Raw genomic sequence first — 21,893 nt, 5'->3', positions numbered from 1 at the left:
ATTCTTATACCATGAGATTTTGTTCCTTTATTGTATTTTAATTGTTATGAGTCTAAACAATAGTTGACCAACTGAAAAGAAAGATTAGAGAAATACTTGCCCAGTATGTGAATATGGACAATCAATCATCTCTTTGGGAAAGAATAATAGCACCATTGTACTATAAGATTTAATGTTCAACCCATTTCTCCACACGAAACTAAGAATATGAAGATAATAACTAGATTGTGTATAAAAAAACATGTAAAAAGAACAAAACAATTAAGAGATCACTGTCATTCATTTCAAGATATATATCAATACTAACTTTCCCAACAAACCAGTAGTTTGGCCACCCAACTAGAGAGACCTGGCAGAACATTACTTTGAATTTGCTTCCAAGTACTCTCTAGATGCTAAACTTTTCATCAGCCTGCCTTAAAAATAAAAATAAAATAATAATAATAACAATAATAATAACAACAGCAAAATGGATTTTTGTAATATAGATGTTATCTGTTTGTTAGTAAACAGTAATCGGTTTCATCAGCCTGTCAATTCCGAGAAGGAAGATGAGCCTGACTCCCAATCTTTACATTCAAAATACATGTATAGGTACTCAATTTGTAAACAATCATGGGACTGATCAGAAGCTTTACAGATAATATTTTCTTTGATTGAATCAAGGGTTCTACTGCATTGTTGACCCGGGTCTTCGTCTTCCTACCGAATTCCACTGTGCTGAGACTCCAGTAGCAATATAGAATGAGTGGACGGACAATCCTATCTCCGTGTAACAGAAGCTCACAAGGCTGGGAAGCCAAATGCTGAATCATCGTAAGCATGGAGCTAAGTGCTAAGTGGGGGTAACTCATGGTCTTCGTATTCTGGTGTTAAGTTCTGTGATGTTTCTTTTTGCTCTTTTTGAGTAGCATTGACATGTGGTCAATGTCTCCAGAGCCTGGTGAAGCACCGCCCAGAAGCCACTCTAATGCCTCAGATGCGGCGTTTTTCTCTGCAAGTTTCTTATTGTTGCATGGACTTCCAACAAATTGCATGTGGTTGAACTCAACTGTGGATCTGAACTGGCTGTTCTTCAGCTGCTTTGTCTTGTAAACCGGATTGTCGTGCCCAGCTCTTGTGAGCAATGTCTGAAGTTGGCTCTTGGGGTTATCACCACCACCGCCGCCGCCGCCGCCGCCGCCACCGCCACTGGAATTCATTGGCAGCATTGATCCAGACTTCTTTGGTTTAGGCTCTGTCCGGCCAAAGACAAATCGGCCACCACAGGGATCCTCTGAGACGAGCAAACGGATGGCTGAGAGGAGTTCATCCCTGGCTTGGATGTCCATTCTGGGATTTAGAATCTGTTTTCAAGAGATGCAAACGGATTACTCGAATAAAAGAAATGAGAAAGATATCCCAGCATGAAGAAAGAAAATGTCCCTGAAATAGTAAAATTAGGTGTGTACTTGTGCAGTTAACACCACAGAGGGTTTACACTTACTTTGCTTTGAATTAGCTCATCTAACTCCCTCTTAAGACTTAGGTATGTTGATGCAAGATCAGGCTTCATGAAGAACTCCAAGTAACCACCTAACATTTTCAAATGCCCATCCTGGAAATTGAAAGATCATTAAAAAAGATCACGTGGAACAGAAAACAAGAACTTGATTATATTTCTGATGTCTCAATTTAGGAAAAGAAAAAGAGACTTACAAGCCCCCCTTGTGAAATATTCCCTCCAAAGAGCAGCAAGACAGAATCAGACACCCCTGTTGAGTCTCGAAGAAATACTGAATTCACCTTGACTTTCTCATTGAAAACTAACCATGGATATGGAATTTTAGCCTCACGCCCATTGACAGAATTCTATAAACAGATACAAAAGCCAAAAAAGGTAAAACTACAATCACATTTTCCAGATGTAAGAAAAACAGAGATAACTTAAAACGAGCCAAAAAAAAGAACTTACAGAATAAAGCATGACTTGACCATCCTCCATTGTCTTCAAAGCGATTGACTTCTCCTTATTCTGCAAAACATCAGTGCAAAAACCTTAATAAGGTCAGAAGTATAAAAACAAGCTGTTTACAAAATGTTCCAAGTGCTTGTAAGAATAATGAAACAAATGATGACCAAGAAAGATTGGAACCAAGAGAAAGGGTGATGCTCTATAGAAGCAAAAATTAAAAAAGAAGGCACTCAAGAAAGTTAGACTTGTCAAATTAACACATTATGGTGAGATATAAGGTGCAACATGAATCAACCGGAGGGAAGATGTCACGAACCACAACAGAGGAAATTCCAGGATACAGGCCAGCACAAATAACTGCACGGACCAGGTTTTCATCACGACTCCACTTATTGCACATATGATTTTCCTCATCAACCAAACCAGTATCCTTGAGAAGAAAAAAGAATTGCTTTCGAAGAGAATCAATAGCCTTCAGTGTCTGGGCAGAAAGAAAATTCTTCCAACAGTACTCATATCCAGAATGATCTCTTTCAGCATCTTTCCAGCCATTGTAAGCTCGGACCAGTGCAAGATGATCACTATAATCATGGCAAGAGAATTGAGATCTTGCAGCATCCGCAAGCTAACATTAAAATAACAGAAGTTAATAGAAATCGCACTGAAATATTAACTACACAAGAAAAACAGATTATAGTTACTCTAAGTGCAGCTGTCAAGCAAGTTACACAGGCTCAAGCAACCAGGCTAAAACTATTAAAATCAAGGCACTGGTATTCATTCAAGCAATCTAACAGCTGGAACCCAATAGAGTGCATAAATTAAAGCCACTTCAATAAAAGAAAACATCAGGCAGGTTGGCAACAGCATACATTCAGTTGAAGAACAAAATGAAATAAAATCAGAGCAACATATGTTGGATGAGACATTGATTTTGATATATCATCCAAGTCAAATTATTAAACTAGTTTAAAATCTATCCGTAGCTGATGCAACGAAATAATACAAAGAGAGAGTAAAAGGTTGAGAGAAGCAAAAATACAAACAAACAATCTTATCAAGATTGATACTTCACATGAATGAATTATTGAAAATAAAACCTCCACCTACAGATATAAAGCCAATAGACCAGAGAATATAAAAGTTTGCTTACGTCTTTCTTGTCAAATGGCATAAGAAATGGATCTCTGACACTAAGGCCAGCAACGACAGTTAGTATAGGATCAAGACAGCTGAATATTGCCCCGTAGATAAGCATCTTTCCAAGTTTCGGTTCCACAGGAAGCATGGATAAATGACGGCCTGTCAAATGAATTACATTGAATCTCAGAATACAAGAACAGTTACATATTTTTTAAGGTAAATGTAATTGCTAAATAGAATGAAATATGGCAAACAAACATAAAGAAAAAATAAAGGTACCTAATATCGTTAGCTCTTCCCTTTCATCTAATGCCCCAATCACCTTCAGATATTCAATGGCATTTTGTACCTGCAGAAAGAATTTGGATATATAAGTCTGCACTTAGTCATAGGAAATACATATCTCAAACCAAATTTCTACAGAAAGCATGCCAGATTGAGGCATCATTGGTATTTTATGACATAGCCTCTTTAAGAAGCACTACGGTTACAAGAATGGTGCCACAATAACAGATGGAATCAGCTTTTGACATCAACAGAAGGGTACTAGCAAGCACATAGCACAAGAAGAATTAGGGGGAGTAGAAAAGCAAAGGTTATTCAAGCATACCGACAAATGTTCTGGTGATTGTAGAGCCCTTGATAAGAACTCAGAGATGGTTCCAAGTCGTAAACTTTTAATTTGCAAGCAAAGAGACTGTAAAGGTGTCCTCAATAGTTCTGGTAATTGGTAATCAGCAAAGACGTCATACACACATCTTGGATAAAGATGATAGCATTCCCCGGGCTGAACACGACCAGCTCTTCCCCTTCTCTACATATACAAAGCCATACAAAATAAATGAATTTCACCAATCCATGACAAAGTTCAATTGCATTTTTAAGATGAATTGGAAACATGATGTTCCAAAAGAGCACTAACATTTTATGGCTCCTTTACCAAACTCCAGTTATGCTCGAGTAACAGAATGAAAAACACCAGTAGAACTCAAAAAACAATTAGATATCACTATTCTAGCAGTCCAAAAATCAATCAACTACAATCAGAGATGTATCTTACTTGTCGAGCAGAAGCCTTGGAAATCCATGTTGGAAGCAAGCATGGAGTGTTATTCAATGCATCATATGATGTCTCTTTTGCTTTTCCACAATCTACCACAAAAACAACATCATTTATCGTTATACTTGTCTCAGCCATATTTGTTGCGAGAACTATTTTCCGCACACCATCTGGTGGTTTGTCAAAAATCAACCTCTGCATGGGAAACAAAAACACAAAAGTCTTAGAATCCATAAATTATGACAACTTATACACACACGTGCTTTGGATGCGTATTAGAGTGTGTAGGTAGTAGAGGCTACAGAAAGGATGGTAGCCTCTATTGCACATAAACACAGAAGGTCTACATAATATGCAGTTACAAAAGCTCAAAAAAAGGACCTCACAAAAAAAGGCTCTTACTACCTAGCAACTTAAGTCTCGTAAATCATGATGATATTGTATGGTAAGATTAGCTAAGAAGGAATGTTAATTGTATAGAAAAATAGGGTGAACTGCAAATCAAATTTAATTGCCCATGAAAAATATCATGCATGTAAAAGAAACGACATGTTTTAATTGAATATTCGCATGGATATGTTAAGTAAACCAAACTATTTCAAAGAAGAAAAATGACAAAACTAATAACATGTTCCCAATGAATTGCACTCACCTGCTCTGAACTAGCCATGGAGCCATGGCATGCAAGCAATAAAACCTTTGAAGGATCTCCTAGAAGAGGGTTGGCCTGCAGCTGATCTTTAAGAGAATTTATATCATCCCAACCAGTCATAAACACTAAAACTGCACCAGACCGTTCTTTTCGGCATATATGGCATAGTACACTTTCAATGAGGTTAAAACCAATCGAATCAGGATTCCAGCACAATAATGACTCACGAGTCCTTGAGCCATATTCCCTAAAATCAGCAGCTTCTAATGCATCCTGCATTGGTTTTTAAACAAAATTCACATACATAATCCATTCATAATGCTAAAAGTCGATGAGGTTCTCTATAAGTAAAAGGCATCACGTGAATAGAAAGAATGCAAGTTCTAGATTTACATACTTCAACAACAGAAGCAATTTGGCTCTTTCGCTTCCTAAATGCTGCTTGCTTTTGCATCTTCCACATTTTCTCTTGACCATAGTCATCAATTTGGTTATATGGTGTAAGTCTATGCCCGGTAATTTCCAAAATATTCTCTAGAAAGTGACTCCGAACAGGATATGTGAAGCCCTGAGAAACCAATTGGAGAAAAAGAATAAAATAAGTATAAAATATAGAAATTAGGGGAAGTTGCCAATGTAGCACATGATATAACTATAGACATTATTATGTTATGCAATGTTCATAATCGGCAGAAAAAAACATTCATAACAGAAAGAGAAGATTATTTGCTGAAGTGGAAGTTTAAAAAATCCACAATTTTCAAAACAAGAAAAAATCTTTTATCCAAGCATGTGTATTCCTATTAGTTTGGCACAGGCTGTTCATGGGCAATCAAAGACTCCAGCCATCCTCATTGAGCACATATATTATTCCACATTTTACACCTAATCTTGTAACTTATCACTTCTAATTATGGTTTTATTAATATCCGTTGTGCCCCTTTGGCAAACTACAGTGGATCATATTAAGTTTCAATATTTTCTCAACAATGCATCACGACAAACATAATTTTCGCATTCCTCAAATTTACAAAAGGAGTTCAATCTGCAAGACTGCAACTCAAAGTAAAGTAAATGACATACAGGAATGTGTAACATTGGAGCTCCACCAAAGTAGGATGAGAAAAGCTCAGCATTGAGAGTTGCACTCATTAAGATCAATCTCAAGTCAGGTCGATGTGGAAGAAGGTCTTTCAAGACAATTAGAAGGAAATCTGAAACAAGACAGCCAGTGGATAAACTTCACATAGCAAAATCCAATCTCAAAAACTATTTTCATTAAGAACTTAATTGTTTATTCTGATGTTAGCAAGTCGCATCTCTATAGGAGACAAGAGGCTTCAAAGAAAATCTATTTTCCCAAATAAATTTACCTTCATTCATGCCACGTTCATGAATTTCATCTACAATAACATGGGATACACCTTTTAAATTCCTATCAACCAATAGTCTCCTTAATAAAACTCCTGTGGTGCAGAAAAGGAGGCGGGTGTCTCTCCCTTTTATTCCTTCCAAGCGAACCTTATAACCGACCTGCATAAATAAAAGCATATCACCAAAAATTGATCATAAAATGTCCATAGTTCAAAATAAAATAAGAGAAGCAGACTTTGGAGCAACAACATCATCTGAGAGCAAGAGTAACTCACAGATTCTCCCAACTTTTCCCCTCTTTCAGCTGCAACTCTCTCAGATACAGACATTGCAGAAATACGTCTTGGTTGAGTGCAGATAATACTACAAGATGCTCCACGTGCAGCATCAATCTCAGATTCTAGAATGTACTGAGGGAGTTGCGTTGTCTTGCCACAACCAGTTTCACCTGAGATGACAACCACCTGCAGAATGAACAAATTGAAGAATTAAACAGCATATAGGAAACAAACTTGTATAAAATTGCATACCTATCATTCAATAGATCATGCAATTACATCAATATGATGCAAGCAATAAAAGATGATGAAATTGAACTTGGTGAATTAAATGCAAAGGTCAAAACAAATGATAATGGGTAAATCAGCAAATGTTTGGATAAAAAATACAAAAAAATTAGGATGGCATGCTTTCTGCCAATATTGCTAAGACAGTCAGTCAGAGAAATGAGAAATTAAGAATATGTGAGAATACAACGAAGAAGATAATGATTATTTAAATGCTAATCTAATAGGAAATCCAAATAAGAAGGATAAAAGCAAACTATGATAACTACATAAAATTGCATCCACAAAATTTAATTCCTTCTAACTTGAGAATTTTTGGGCTTAATAATCAATTCAATTATATAAGATAGAGAAGTAAAAAAGAACTCTCAAACATTCTAGGTGGTGGTGTCATGTATATTTCAAACCAATGAAGGCAATCCTTCCAGTGTCAGTCTCAACAGGACAAGTAAACATGGTTTCCAATAGATGAAAGAACTGTAGTGCTTATAAAATTCTCTAATTTTGGTCAATCAGGGAACAGCTTCTCAAGGCCCATCATGGGCAAGATATTCATAAGAAATTAACAATGCATTATCAAGTAATATATAGAGAGTAATAAAAATGTAGAAAGTCAATTAAAACCTGATGTCGAGAAATGGCAGCTAATAATGCTTCTCGTTCCTTATTTGCAGGAAGGCTTCTACGAAATTGCTGCATCTTTTGACCCTCTGGAGATTCCTACAAAAGGAAACTAATCCTCAAAAGGTGTACTGATTTTCATTTTAAGCAATAAATTACTTTTCAAGAATAAGTAAACCATGAACACTTCAAACTACTACTTACCTACACTAGAATAAATTCACATGAAAAGAATAGTAAAGACAGGATACTACCTTCACAGAAACTGATGTACACACTACTGCGTCTAAATTATAAGCTTACCATGCAAAATAAGTTTTACCACAGGTTTCACATATAAAATCCTTAATTTACACAAAACAACATTTTCAAGCATTTCTACAACAATGAGACATGTATTATCGCATCATATGCATTAATTAAAAAACTCAATCAAAAGTGTAGAAAAGGTGGGCTAGCCAGTAACGACCAGTAGCAGGGGTAAAAAAACATACCACTGAATTTCGTCCATTAAGCAGCCATACAATAACCAATTAAATATTTATCAACTTCAGCATATTTTAAAACTAAAAGGAAGTATCTTAAAAAATGGAAACAAAATACACTACAAGAGGAATATCAAAGGTGTATAGGAGATTGGTGGTACAATCCACAAGAAGCTAATGAAACTGAACCTGCCAATTCTGCTGTTGGTTTCGCAGATGTAAGCTTCTCCGCCTGAGGATTTTCTCCATAACAGGTCTTGTGGAAGATTGAGGTTCTTGTTGCTCAAACAGACCCTCATCAGTTGCAAAACTGTCAGTGCTGCTAGATCTTGAAAATGGTGCGGTTGGAAAGCTTTCACGATTCGCACGTTTTCGTGAAAGGTAATCTCCAAGCAAAGCATCCACTTCTCTTTGCAAACCAATAGGAATAGAGACCTATAAGAATACCAAACTAGATAGCATCAATTGAATCAACAAAAGAAAGAAAAATATGAAAGATAAATTTCCCGACTCATATGTCTTCTAGATGAAATAAGAAATGTGTGTTCTTCAAAGCACACTTCATCATTTTTACTTCTTAAAAATTAATTTGGAAAGAAAAGCAATTTTTCGAATAGAACTCATGCCAAAATTTAAAAAAGAGTATAAATCACCAAAATCGTTGTGCAACTTGGAATAATACCAAACAATGGCAAGTGATGAAAGCAGTTAATGGGAAATACCTCCCTCTGAGGTCTCTTATCATCCAGATCAGATCTGTAGTTTGGCAGTGGCACCTTACTAAAGACGACTACTTTTGCATATTGGCGGCTGCCAACAAAACCAATCTCGTTTCAAAAGCATTTAAAAATGGTACAGAATCCATATTGAAATTTGCAAAGACGAGCATACCTGTGTAAGCCCATTCTCTCAGCTAATGCTGCAAGTTGCTCATAATCACGTCTGTCCTTCTTCTCCCTTGATACCACCTCCTGTTCATGCTGATTACGAAGGAGCATACTTAATTTCCACTTCCACTCATCAACATTATCAAGTGTTGATGCACCCTGAAAAAAATATTACCATGGAAAGAGTCAAAAGGAAGTAGTCAAAAGCATTGCGAGAAACATTCCATAATATCTAAAAACAACAGAATTCTCAAGCGACACCTTGAAGCTGTAAATCAATACACAACATGAAAACTTCAAAGAAAGATCATAACCTATGAAAATTAACATACTTCTAATATCTATAGATCTTATTCCTATTTTCTTGGTATCTGGCAACCAGCACTCCTCCCTTATAGTAGGTATAGGAAAATGTGGGGGACAACATCAGAAACCAAGCAGCATTGAAATGGAATGCCCTTGGAGGAAGTTGGAACTCTTCATTCCTAGAAAGAATTCAATAACACAGTGTCCCTAGCACAAGAACCAACATGCTGTCCTTGGGATGAAATCAAAAGATAACCATAACTCATATCAGAATAAATTGAGAAAATTCCAGCTTTCTATGACTCTTAACACAACACAGCAATCATTATTATGACACCGTGTAGCCGACACTAATACAACAAGTAGATTTGTCATCATTCGCCTATATTCCTAGCATAACAACAGAAGGACAGTAAAATCAAAAATAACAGTCATTATTTTCCCACAGTACTACTGAAAACCACTGAATTTCCAAGAAAAACATATACTAGCAAAGGAGCAACAGAGCTTTCTCTTGCATGAATAAAATAATATTTACAATAGCTTGGTGCTCCTACTAGTTAAAAAAAAATATATCACAACAAACATTATATAGAAGCAATAAATGGAGAAACAACTCATAATTTCCCAATCAAATGACTAAAACCCTTTCAAAAACTTTGAGAAAAAAAAAACAAGCAAATCAAAACAACAAACTTTGCCGGAAGCCGAAGGAGGATCAATATCCCGATCAGAATCATCCTCGGACCAGTCCTCAAACGCGTATCTTGAATAGGGCGACCTCTGCTGCCTAAAATACCCACTCCCCGACGGCGCCATCGGCGGCTCCACAGAGACTCCCCGTCCATCCCGCCAATCACAATCACAAGACCTCGAGGCAGTGCCGACATTCCCATTCGCCGACGCAATGACGGAGCGGAGGCGGGGAATTGGGGGCACATACACGCCACCACCGCCGCCACCGTCCTTCATCGGGATTCCAGTAGAATTTCTAGGGCTATGGTGCGGCAGGAAGGAAGGGGAGGAGGGGAAGGGCATGATCAGCCAGCGAAGGGGACGGAGTCGGCCCCGGAGGACGGCGGCGTAGAGCATGATAACGCCGTCTCACATCTCATGAAGTATCGATAAGAAGCGAGTGGTTCTGTATTTATAGTGATGAAGAAATGAGGGAGGATTTCGGATTTTGGGATTTTTCGAGGGGCTTTATGAAAAAATATCTCGGCGAAAACAACCAGAAAGAGACGAAGGAGGAGGAGAAGAGGGGTTCGTGGTGGGGAATGAGAAGCTAGGGTTTTGAGGCGGTGGGAATCGCGTTTCCCCGCTCTTAACGGATTCGGATCTGGATCAGCGTTTAACGGATTCGGACCCGTAAACCCGAATCCAACCTGTAGTTTTATTTGTCATTTCCTGAAAAATAATGAAGGAGCTTAAAATTTTTTTTTTTTTAATCTTTTTTTATTTATATAAATATTTCTTATATTGTATATGAGACACAAATATTTATACTTTTTCAATTTGCATAGGAAACATATTGTTTTTATTAAAATTAGTTATATATTGTTGTTTTAAATTTTTAATGATCAAAATTATTGTGGCACCAAATAAGTGGATGTGCTAATTTATGCAACCTTAAATACCTGTTATATATTATGCTTCATCATCATTTACCATGTAAAAATTATTTTTTTATCAATGATATCGTAATAATACAAAGGCACAATATCTATAAATACTCACTTATATAGTTTATAAATAATTTAATTGGTTAGTTTTATTAGTTTACATTTTCATCTTCGGTCCTATCTTCCCCAAAAAATTGTGTTTCATGTTACTTGTCAATCATTAGTGGATTTTTTGTATCCATGTTTTTTATTTGTTGTGATCTCTTTATGTTTCGATGCAACTTTTTTACTCACATTTTAAAATAATAACAACAATAATAATGGTTTTATAAAAATAACATTTAAATGAAAATTTTAAAATAAAATAATAAAAAAAAAAATCTAAGACGCAAAATTGATAAATACCCACAAACAAAAAAACATAAGAACGCGAAATAAATTGAATTATTATAAAATTAAATTAAAAAAAGTGTGGTAAGTGTGATGTTTGAAAACTTTGGAGGGAATAATTTCTCCACTTGTGGGGGTTTGGCAAGTTAAAATTGACCTTTTCCTAATCGGGTCGGGTTGAAACCATTATGCCCGAATCCGCTATAGAGTTCAATACCCATTAACTTTAACGGGTCCCAACCCGCATTTTCAAAATCCGTTAGGGCATTCGCGAGTCCTCTCCAAAACCCCCGATCTCGTTCTCGTTCTCATTTGCCACTCTCCACTCCGCTTTGTTTCTAGGGTTTCGACCTCCAGATCGCGCTCCAATGGCGGCCGTCGTCCCCGCTCCTCCCTCATCGTCGTCGAAGACCGAGAGCTACGTGGACACTAAGCGCCGTGATGACGTCCGTCAGGCCAACATTTTGGCGGCGCGCGCCGTCGCTGACGCCGTGCGCACCAGCCTCGGCCCCCGCGGTATGGACAAGATGATCTGCTCCCCTTCCGGAGATGTCATCATCACCAACGATGGCGCTACGATCCTCTCACGCATGTCTCTTCTCCAGCCGGCCGCGAAGATGCTCGCCGAGCTCTCCCACTCTCAGGATGCTGCTGCCGGTGATGGAACTACCTCCGTTGTCGTCCTCGCTGGATCTCTTCTTCGACGATCTCTTTCCCTCCTTTCAGCCGGCATTCACCCCACTATTGTCTCTGACTCCCTCCACAAGCTCTCTCTCAAGGCGCTTGAGATCCTCCAATCTATGGCGATACCAGTTGAGCTCTCTGATCGCGAATCCCTCGTCAAGTCCGCTGCGACATCCCTCAACAGCAAGGTCGTCAGTCAGTACTCGTCCCTGCTCGCGCCGCTTGCTGTTGATGCGGTGCTGACCGTTGTCGACCCCGCTAACCCCTCTCTCGTTGATCTCCGTGATGTGAAGATCGTTAAGAAGCTCGGCGGAACTGTTGATGACACTGAGCTGGTCCGTGGCCTTGTCTTTGATAAAAAGGTCAGCCACGCCGCTGGTGGCCCAACTCGTGTTGAGAATGCCAAGATTGCTGTCATCCAGTTCCAGATCTCGCCGCCCAAAACGGACATCGAGCAAAGCATTGTCGTTTCTGACTATACTCAGATGGATCGCATCCTCAGGGAAGAACGAAATTACATCCTTGGAATGGTGAAGAAGATTAAAGCAACGGGATGCAATGTGCTTTTGATTCAAAAGAGCATTTTGAGGGATGCTGTCACTGATTTATCACTGCATTATCTTGCAAAGGCTAAGATTTTGGTGGTGAAGGATGTGGAGAGGGATGAGATTGAGTTTATCACTAAGACGCTGAACTGCTTGCCCATTGCAAACATCGAACACTTTAGGGAGGAGAAGCTTGGGTTTGCTGATTGTGTGGAGGAGGTTAGTGTTGGGGAAGGAAAGATTGTGAAGATCACAGGAATTAAGGATATGGGGAGGACAATGACTGTGCTTGTGAGGGGATCAAATCAGTTGGTTATTGATGAGGCAGAGCGCAGTCTCCATGATGCTCTTTGTGTTGTCAGGTGATACACTACACTTTTCGTTTCTTCATATGCATTCAAATATGGCATGATTTGGTTAGAAACCCGTTTTTTCATCTTGTTATTTATTATTCAATGTCTTCATTTCTTTTAATTATCAATTTCTGTCTAACTTAAGTGGCAATGTTTTCTGTCTAAGTTTGTTATGGATATATTTGTTTGCATATACTTCTTTTCATTTTCCTGGCGATTATGTGCTTTATTCTGCCTTCTCAATGTTTCTGTTTTTTTTTACATTACTCAGTTCTTATCATGCAGTAATTTGTTAGTAATCATAGGAATATGCTCAGGACAGGGATGTCTAGATAACAAGTGGAGTCCTTTTCAAGTTGTCATTAATTATCATTTTGAGAAAGAAAGGAATGAAGGAGCACTTTATATGTTTATGAAACTTTCAATGAAGACATAGAAGGGGATACTATTCTTAATTTACTAATTTTTTCCAATGTAACATGGTTATGTCTAGCCTTTGAGAGCTGATATGTACTTGTATGGGTAGAGTTGGTACAAAGGCGTGTGTTTTTTTGGTTTATCATGTGCCACTAGCCCTTATAGCTAGATAAATTCTCAGCGCCAAAAAAAAGAGAGCCAAAAAACCCCACTTTCCACCACTTCCAAATGCCTTACAAGTTCTTCATTTAACTACCAAGGCATGTTAGTTCAGAAACTATGGAGATATGTTGATCATCATCCCATATAAATGTCTGGTAAAGAAGACGAAATTGTATTTATAAATGATTTTAGTACAAATGCAGAATTTTAGCTGTTTTCATGCTTTTGACTGAGTTTATTAGTTAGATAATCAAGGATCTGTATGATTGCCTTTCCATGTCTCCCGGTTATTTGAGAGTCTACTTAGATTGTAGTATTGACTTGGTCGAAATGGAGAGATGATTCTTATGTCCTTGGCAGTCTCAGGAAGGAAGTATATTGTGTATGATGTGTTTTTGACCTGGACATTGTGCTCCTAACTGATTGTGGTTATTGATTCTGGAGTATTTTCAATACACCTTTAGCTTGCCGGTGTTTATTTCGTACACCTTGTATGTGGCATATTTTCACAATTTCCATCATTATAATGATTATAAATTTCAGTAACTCACTAGTTTAGCACATCATGTTATGAGAGGAATTTTCTTCTTTCTTTGTCATTATTATGAAATATAAGCCTATGGTTTGAGATTCTTATGGTGGTAGCTTGAATCAGCATATGAATACTTGGCCTTATGTCCTTATTATCCTTTGGAAATTCTGACTGTCCTTCAAGAAGGCAAATGCTAATTCAAAATTTTTTTCACAAGTGCTGTTGTGCATAGGTTCTATTAAATTCTAGTTTTATATGGGAATCTTGCTAGTTGAAATTTCTTGAAAAGTTATCTGAAGCATGTTCAACTTTAGGATTAATGCTTATTCAAGGGTACACTAGGGTTTTTGGTTGGTCCACTGTAGTGTATATCTTGGACCTCCTTTTGCAAAATGGTCTTTGTTTTGTGCTATGGTTTGGAGGTTCTTTTTTTGGGCCATGCACTGTTTTCTCTCTAATTTACACGGTAAAATTTTTTTTATGAACTGTAATTTACATGAGAAAATTTTTGTTATGAACAGTAATCTCCTGACAATGGTAATAATTCTTGTGATGTTGAAGTCATTGAAGGCCCTTATTATTTCACCCACTGTTTGTTATACATAGTGCTGCAACATGTTTTCTGTAGAGATTTGTGTTATAGTGTTGTATTTAAATTCTTATGATCTATAAGGTTTAATTGCTCCATCCCCAAATGTCTAGCATTTTCAACATTTCGTCACTTTTGATGGCAATGTGTTATGTGTAATGGTGAATGAGTTTTTAACCTTCTTGATGACTTTGCGGCATGACCAGATGTTTGGTTAACAAGAGGTTCCTGATTGCTGGGGGAGGCGCTCCTGAAATTGAGATGTCAAGGCAGCTAGGGGCCTGGGCGAAGGAGTTGAAAGGGATGGAGAGCTATTGTGTGAAGGAGTTTGCTGAAGCACTGGAAGTCATTCCATACACATTGGCCGAGAACGCAGGGCTAAATCCAATTTCCATTGTGACCGAGCTTAGGAACCGCCACGCTCAAGGCGAGATCAATACCGGAATCAATGTGAGGAAGGGCCAGATCACAAATATATTGGAGGAGAATGTTATTCAGCCTCTCTTGGTTACCACCAGTGCAGTCACACTCTCAACTGAATGTGTGAGAATGATTTTGAAGATCGATGACATTGTCACTGTGAGGTAGGGTTTGTCTTCACTGTCATGTATGGAATGTCTGCAATGAGAGAGAAAAAAAGGGATAAGGTTGCTTTGGTATTGTTATTAAGCAAATCTGTTTCACACTTTCGAGCGTTGTTGGGTGACTGGTGATATTAGTGTCTGTGTACCAGAAATTTCTTTTGTGACAATCTGGATGTTTTGGACATGTGGATTTGATTTCATTTTGACTAGTTTTTCTTAGCTGGTCTGAATTAATTAAGCTTTTAATTTGGAAATTTCAAATTGCCAATGCTGATGAGTCTCTTACTAGGTGCCTATAGAGTTTTTCATTCTGAGCTAATTGATTTTCTTTTTTTGGAATGTGTTTTGTGGTTGTATTAATACATTTAGTGTTTAATTTTCTGCCATAAACGAAGTACGCAAAACCTTAAATTGCTTGAAAAGCATCATGGATGTCCACACACACACACACACACACACATAATGATATTACAAGGTACAAGTCCATTTGGAGCAAGGATGCATGATAAATTCATAATGGTAACTGAACATCCAGGAAACGTTTTGTTATGACTAGAAGATTGACCCAAAAACATCTCATAATCATAATCAATAAAACCTAGAATACATTTATAGTTCTTGCTGAAGACATAAGGCTGAAAGCTTCAAGCTTTAAAGCAGTTGCAACAAGCTGATTATTTAAAAGTGCTAAACAAGAAAGGTTCCATTTTCATTCCCTTCTAAAAGAGCCACTCTGCAAAAACTTTATGATTTTGGCAAATAGCTAAAGCTATAGCTAATGGAAAAAAGCCTGCTGCCAGAAAGCAAACTAAAAGCCTTAGTAGGTATAGCCCTTCTGAAACATCCCCTTCTTGGCTTCTTCGGCCTCACCATCGGCAGAGTAGCGACCAAGTTGAGCCAGGGAATTCGCCTTCGCACGAACCAAGAGTGCCTTCTGTGCGGCATCTATGTTTTCAGGGAGTCCTTTCCATGTCTTCAAGACACTGTTCTGAAGAGCTCTTGCGTAGGAGAAGGAGACATGCCATGGGTTCGGACTTTGGTTCATGGCATTCAAGTTCAAAGTAGCTTCCATTTCTGACTGCCCTCCCGACAAGAACTGCCAAGATAAACGAGGAAAGATTGTTAGTTTTCGTAACTTTCTTAAAAGCATGAGAACAATGAATGATGAAGAAAATACCATGATTCCAGGAACAGCAGGAGGCACCCGCCTCTTAAGCATAGTTAGGGTGTGTTTGGCAATAGTTTCAGGAGATGCCTTGGCTTTGTGTTCAGCACCAGGGGTTACCATGCTGGGTTTTAGCAAAATACCCTCAAACATGACATTGTTTTCGGCCAAGTAGAAGAACACCTCAGACCATACTTTCTCGGCCACTTCAAGTGTCCTTTCGATTGCGTGGTCTCCATCAAGGAGAATTTCAGGTTCAACTATTGGAACAAGCCCGTTATCCTGTGGACGTAGAACATTAGGCCTCATTACATTCCATGATTTAACAAAAATACCGGTCAAACACATGGTAACATATTGGTGATACCTGAGAAATAGCAGCATAACGAGCAAGGCCCCAAGCAGCCTCCTTGACAGCCAAAGCAGATGGACCACAAGGAATGCTCACAACAGTTCGCCTGTACAAGACCAACACATACAATAACAAATTAGTAACACTCAAAAGCCATGAAATACTCACTGTTATTGAGATTAACATGCAATAGCTGAGTTGCAGATACAAGCTTGACGTTGGTAAATGATTAGAAAAATAAAAGGTTAAGTGCACCCATACTAACCACTTGGCAAAGCGTGCTCCTTGCTTATAATATTCAGCGCAGCGTGAGGCAAGCCCATCCAAGCCTTGGCACCAGGATTCATTATTTGATCCTGGTAATGGAACCAAACCCTTGAAAAAATAAAAGAGGAAAATTAATCAGTTTCAATGGTGACTTCATAAACAAGCAAAAAGATATTCACAAAACAGAATTTTCTTCCAGAACCTGATAGCTTGCATACCTTATCAACTTTAATGCCCGGCATTATGTTCTCGTCACGCAAACAGTCCACAAACTTCTTCCCACCAATTGTGGACTGGTACAGCGTCTCCTCAAAGAGGATGGCACCAGAAATGTAGTCGCCTAAACCGGGAGTTGTGAGCAAAAGCTGCCTGTAAGCTTGGCGATTGGTTTCTGTGTTGTCTAAACCAATTGATGCAAGCCTTTTCCCACAGGTGGCATTTGACTCATCAATTGCAAGAATTCCACGTCCAGGGGAAGCAATAGATTTCTACAAGTATATATAAATGTCAAACAAAAAGGCCAAAGTAACCCATGCACTTCTCAGCAGATATTTGTTTTCAAGCATTTGATTTAGCATTTCAAAGGTTTCCCATTTATCAACATTAACCAAATATAAGCTTCCCAATTTTCACAAATAGTCTTCCCTATTATTTTAAGAACCTAAATTATATACGCCTAAACTTAACAATATACACAATCAACTAAGCAGCAGAGGACCCTAGGTCTAACATGAAAGGAGCACAGATTGCCAGCCATGGTAACTTGAGATGATACAATGTCTTATAATAATATATGGAAAAACCAAAACTTTATCAAACATTCAATTGAAAATCATCTGTATAACATCAAACACAAACAAGAAGAAAATCTTATAGATAGAATTAAAGAAATTAGTGAATCAAATCCATTTCCTTTGCATCTCACATGAAACAAAATACATCAGTTCTGGCAAATATTCATAAGAATGCCTCATCATTAGAAACCAGAATTTCATATAAGGTCAACCATTGTTTTTAACCATTATTTTTAGGCATATAACAATAATTTATAAATAAATCTACAATGATCCTTTTGGTATGGTTTGTATAAAATTCATTATAGATCTAAAATATCTAATCTCTAAATTGCTTGTCTAACATACAAACAACCCAAACAAAGAATTCTAACAAACAAAATTTAACAAAAAATCATCTGAGAACACAACATGCAAACTGACTCTGCAATCAAACAATAACAAGATTAAAAAAGAAAAATGGAAACAAAAAAGAAAAAAAAAATCACAAACTGAAACATGGAATAAGAAAGCGACTAACAAAAAAAAAGTGACAAACAGGTCAAACCATCATCGAATTCACAAAAAGCTCTCATCTTTGATGCAACCAAAGAAAAAAAAAATCAATGAAAAGAACCCAAAATGGAACAAATCAAACCCCGATCCAAAAACTAGAGATAAAACCAGGAAACAAAAGCCAGAAATTAAGATCTCCACACTTACCGCAGTCTGGACGAGTTCATCGGTGTATGCCCCTGCACGGATCGGCGCCACAGCCCCACGCCGGACCATCGGAAGCAGCGACACCCTCCGCTCAAAGGTACTCCGGCCACCGCCGATCCACTGGCTGGTCGCCGGCGGTGCACTTAGCTTCATAGACGCCATCTCTCTCTCTCTCTCTCTCTCTCTCTCCGTTCTATTCTCCTTCGCGTTTGCCGAAATTTAAACAAAACAGAAGGGTAAAAAGGTAAAAAGACCATCCCTTTCTTGGCATCTCCGCTCGCTGTCGTCACAACCAAAGCGATCAATATCTAATGACACGTCAATGAAATGACTGAAAAGCCCCTAACTTTCTCACAACCGTTAGATTTAAATCGGACGGACCAGGGCTTCACTTTTCGCATGGTTGGTGGCAACGTCTGTTCAGATGCACTGCGGAACTCTTTAGTAGTTATCCTTAATTTAAACCAGCTGAGCCGAGTATCACGAGCTCGAGCTCGGCTCAAATATAGTATTCGAAGGCTGGAGCTCGGCTCAAGCTCATTTGATCTATTTTTTTTATGCTCGAGTTCAGCTCGTTAAAAAAGCTCAAGTAGTACAAGCTTGGCTTGTTTAAGTTCTATTGGCTGGTATACATAAGTATTTTTATAATTTAATATAATTTATATAATTATGTATTTTTGTAATTTATATATAAATAATTTAATATTATATATATAAATCTCGTTTAGGCTCGCGAGCCTCACGAGCTGAGTATTTTTGGGCTCGAGCTCGGCTCGTCAACATAAAGGAATAGCTCAAGTACGGTTCGACTCGTGAAAAATCGAATCGAATTCGAACATTGACCGAGTTGATTTCCAATAGCTCACGAGTGGCTTGGCTCATTTATATCCAATGTAGACAAAAGAAGGTTTTGGTCTAAGTGCTCCTTTGGGGTATGTTAGTTGTTGTTCCGCAGGAACATCTGAAACGAGTGAAGATGTTTTGGGTCAACAACAACCCAACAGGGCGAGCTCACCAACCAGCTTGGCTCCATGTTTATATATATATATATAGCATTGGCCACGTGTAATTCACGTGCATTATTATGTAAAAATGTTTATCAAATAATTGAAATTGTTTAATTATGAAAATAATATAAAAGTGGGTTGGTGTGATAAATTAATACATATATCATTATTGAAAAATAAATTTGTAAGAGAAGTATTAAATATTTTAAATAATTACAATGATTATTCGTGGAACAGAGTAATAAATATTTATTTTTCTTTTTATGTAAAAGGAAAGAGTTTAAATAAACAACAACAATTCTATAGTATGTTTATATTTCATGATTATCTAATCTTATTTTAATAATTAATTTTGATATATCATTATAAGTGTTAAAAATAAATTACTATTAGCATATAATAAATCAGCATAACGATTAATTATAATAAGAAAATTGAGTTAGAACAATTTAGACTAGGATTAGACATGTTAAATACTATCCTAATTCTGAATTGATCTTCCTTTTATGCAAGTGCAAATGATTTTATTTTAGAAGTTATTACTATTGAGAGACAGACCAGAAGCTATTACTATTGAGAGACATGACAAAAATAAACAACTAGCTGGTAGGAAATGTACATGGGATGAAAAACAAGGCCTAATCTTTCTCAAAACACTTGATAATGTAAATAGAAATATCCAATGATGAACTAAACTTTTTCCTATATTGCTCACATATGCTAGGTTTGGGTGTTTGGCATGTGGGCTTGGGCTGGCTGGCCCATATCCAGCAATATATATGGGCCACAATAAACTAGCAACAACTCATATGCTAGATTTTTACATATTTATCAATATATATATATATATATGTCATAAACGATATGAATAAAACTCGACCATATCGATAATGCGTAAATTACACAAATGTTTCATCAATTTTCAAAACATGAATATAAGAAGCAAGGTTATCAACACATGCTTAGTGAATCATTCTATGCCAACAAAGTTGAAGTTTTGGTAAATTATTGTGAAGCTTATCTCATTAAAGTTAGTTCATATTGGAAGTCTACCTCGCTAACATGTGAATAAATCTTTTTATCGATTGTTATGTTTCTAGTTATGTTAAGTAAAGTCAAATGTTCGAATGAGATTGAAGATTTAGAACAAGTCACATTACTTGCGAAATTGTTGGGTAACCATTTTTGTGATAGAAGAGTGTCATTTTATTTTTCTTTTGAGTTTATGAAAAAAAAACTTGAATTTCTCCCTGTGGGCTCCTTTTTTTTAGGCGGCTTTTAATTAGGATAGATCAGTTAAAAAATATATGGATCACAAATCAAATCTTAATTTTTTTTAGACTTCAAGAGATTGTGAGTTCATAACTTCCAGAAAAGGCAAGCCTCTAATGTTAATTACCCCAAATTAATGCATGGGAACCTCTGATTAAGAACAAAGTGTGGATGACAAGCAATAAACATGAGAGAAATTAATTTAATCAATTACATAAATTTGATTGAGAATACAAAGATTTTTTTTTTTTTAAAAAAAAAAAAAACTCTAACTCTCATAATTCTACTTGCCTAATCTCTCTCTAGCTTTACATAATTTGAGTCTATTTTGACTTTGTTTTATCCTAAATTTTCGCTAATCTCTTGAATATCAACTGGATTTCAAGTTGTGACTTCTCTATATCTGTAAATCACAAACTTGATTTCATTTGATTTAGGCTTTTGAAAACTCCAGCATTTCACGCTTGTGAAGCTTTCAGTCTTGGACTCATGAAGCTCTTTAATCTTTGACTTTTGATATTTGAACTTTTCAAGAGTCTCGAACATTCATATGATTCAGTCACTAACTTGATTGCTTTGACTTGTTTGTTTTTTCTAAAGAATATTTTGTGAATTTTTGGGTGGTGATCCCCATTTGTTTGTGAATCATAAACTTAATTTTTTTCTTTCTTTTCTTTTCTTTTTGAAGGCTCGGTGCCTGGCACTTGTGAAACCTCTTTCTTTATCATTATCAAGGAAACGTTTTTTTTTATTTTTTGTTGATTCACTTTGAAATATATTTTTCCTTTACTCAAAGCTTTTTTTTAGACATCACTTAGGAACTTTTTCTTCACTAGCTTTTTTTTAGTCAATTTGAGAGAGTTCCTTTTTCTTTTTCCTTTTCCTTTTTCCTTTTTCCTTGAAATATGAGATGTGAGTATTATTCAATAATTTTTTCTTGCTCAAGAAAGACTCCTATTTGTTCGTGTGGATCTTAAAAGATTTTTTTTTTTACTTAAGAAGTTTTTCTTTTCACTCACTCAAATATTTTTCACTTCATCAAGAGGATCTCAAGAGTTGATGGTCTTCAAGATATTTTCCACTCAATAGAGTTTCAAGAAATAATGAGAAAACTCTCGAAAAGTGCCATCTACCACTACATCGGACTTCAACAAAAGACTCAAGAGAGTTTCAAGAGGTAATGAGGAAATTCTCGAAGAGAGCTCTTTACTACTACATTGGACTAAGCATGAGTTTATAGAGGTGGGCCTGCAAATTTACAATAATACCCTCGACTTCCACTAAAATCTCTTTTTTTTTTGCATTTTAATCCCTCTCATGTCATTTTTGCACATTACCCCTTTGAATTCCTAAGAATCTAAGGATTTATGCACCTGGACCCTCTAACTTTTTTTTTTACCAAATTACG

The 21,893-nt window shown here is 37.0% G+C and overlaps 3 protein-coding genes across 3 annotated transcripts; 1 reads left to right on the top strand and 2 right to left on the bottom strand.

The window, feature by feature from the left end:
• Nucleotides 1-456: 456 nt before the first annotated feature.
• LOC120280274 (DExH-box ATP-dependent RNA helicase DExH3) lies at nucleotides 457-10,306 on the bottom strand. The gene is made up of 19 exons (XM_039287052.1): nucleotides 9,745-10,306; nucleotides 8,747-8,901; nucleotides 8,578-8,665; nucleotides 8,045-8,290; nucleotides 7,374-7,469; nucleotides 6,459-6,647; nucleotides 6,183-6,342; nucleotides 5,893-6,023; nucleotides 5,207-5,377; nucleotides 4,810-5,082; nucleotides 4,158-4,352; nucleotides 3,708-3,911; nucleotides 3,377-3,446; nucleotides 3,108-3,256; nucleotides 2,271-2,579; nucleotides 1,955-2,014; nucleotides 1,699-1,851; nucleotides 1,487-1,597; nucleotides 457-1,346 (listed from the first exon to the last, which is right to left on the bottom strand). The coding sequence occupies exons 1-19, from the start codon at nucleotides 10,138-10,140 to the stop codon at nucleotides 873-875; spliced, it is 3,630 nt and encodes a 1,209-aa protein (XP_039142986.1). The 5' UTR covers nucleotides 10,141-10,306; the 3' UTR covers nucleotides 457-872.
• Nucleotides 10,307-11,317: 1,011 nt separating this feature from the next.
• On the top strand, nucleotides 11,318-14,976 carry LOC120280553 (T-complex protein 1 subunit delta). Its single transcript, XM_039287420.1, has 2 exons — nucleotides 11,318-12,651; nucleotides 14,549-14,976. The coding sequence occupies exons 1-2, from the start codon at nucleotides 11,429-11,431 to the stop codon at nucleotides 14,928-14,930; spliced, it is 1,605 nt and encodes a 534-aa protein (XP_039143354.1). The 5' UTR covers nucleotides 11,318-11,428; the 3' UTR covers nucleotides 14,931-14,976.
• Nucleotides 14,977-15,486: 510 nt separating this feature from the next.
• On the bottom strand, nucleotides 15,487-18,408 carry LOC120280836 (fructose-bisphosphate aldolase 3, chloroplastic-like). Its single transcript, XM_039287791.1, has 6 exons — nucleotides 18,207-18,408; nucleotides 16,929-17,198; nucleotides 16,709-16,818; nucleotides 16,459-16,549; nucleotides 16,104-16,373; nucleotides 15,487-16,022 (listed from the first exon to the last, which is right to left on the bottom strand). The coding sequence occupies exons 1-6, from the start codon at nucleotides 18,366-18,368 to the stop codon at nucleotides 15,744-15,746; spliced, it is 1,182 nt and encodes a 393-aa protein (XP_039143725.1). The 5' UTR covers nucleotides 18,369-18,408; the 3' UTR covers nucleotides 15,487-15,743.
• Nucleotides 18,409-21,893: the final 3,485 nt, after the last annotated feature.

This window comes from Dioscorea cayenensis, chromosome 17 (assembly GCF_009730915.1).
Source record: "Dioscorea cayenensis subsp. rotundata cultivar TDr96_F1 chromosome 17, TDr96_F1_v2_PseudoChromosome.rev07_lg8_w22 25.fasta, whole genome shotgun sequence".
Lineage (NCBI taxonomy): Eukaryota > Viridiplantae > Streptophyta > Magnoliopsida > Dioscoreales > Dioscoreaceae > Dioscorea > Dioscorea cayenensis.
Note: the sequence above shows the minus strand (reverse complement) of the source record. Positions and strands in the feature narration are given on the sequence as shown.

Excerpts from the sequence above, each read along its gene's own strand:
- LOC120280553 (XM_039287420.1), top strand. The coding sequence starts at position 11,429 with ATGGCGGCCGTCGTCCCCGCTCCTCCCTCATCGTCGTCGAAGACCGAG. Across the intron at positions 12,652-14,548 it reads GATGCTCTTTGTGTTGTCAG|ATGTTTGGTTAACAAGAGGT; the intron begins GTGATACACTAC and ends CGGCATGACCAG.
- LOC120280836 (XM_039287791.1), bottom strand. The coding sequence starts at position 18,368 with ATGGCGTCTATGAAGCTAAGTGCACCGCCGGCGACCAGCCAGTGGATC. Across the intron at positions 17,199-18,206 it reads ATGAACTCGTCCAGACTGCG|AAATCTATTGCTTCCCCTGG; the intron begins GTAAGTGTGGAG and ends ATATACTTGTAG. Across the intron at positions 16,550-16,708 it reads GGAGCACGCTTTGCCAAGTG|GCGAACTGTTGTGAGCATTC; the intron begins GTTAGTATGGGT and ends GGTCTTGTACAG.
- LOC120280274 (XM_039287052.1), bottom strand. The coding sequence starts at position 10,140 with ATGCTCTACGCCGCCGTCCTCCGGGGCCGACTCCGTCCCCTTCGCTGG. Across the intron at positions 5,083-5,206 it reads AAATTGCTTCTGTTGTTGAA|GATGCATTAGAAGCTGCTGA; the intron begins GTATGTAAATCT and ends AAACCAATGCAG. Across the intron at positions 1,347-1,486 it reads ATGAGCTAATTCAAAGCAAA|ATTCTAAATCCCAGAATGGA; the intron begins GTAAGTGTAAAC and ends TCTTGAAAACAG.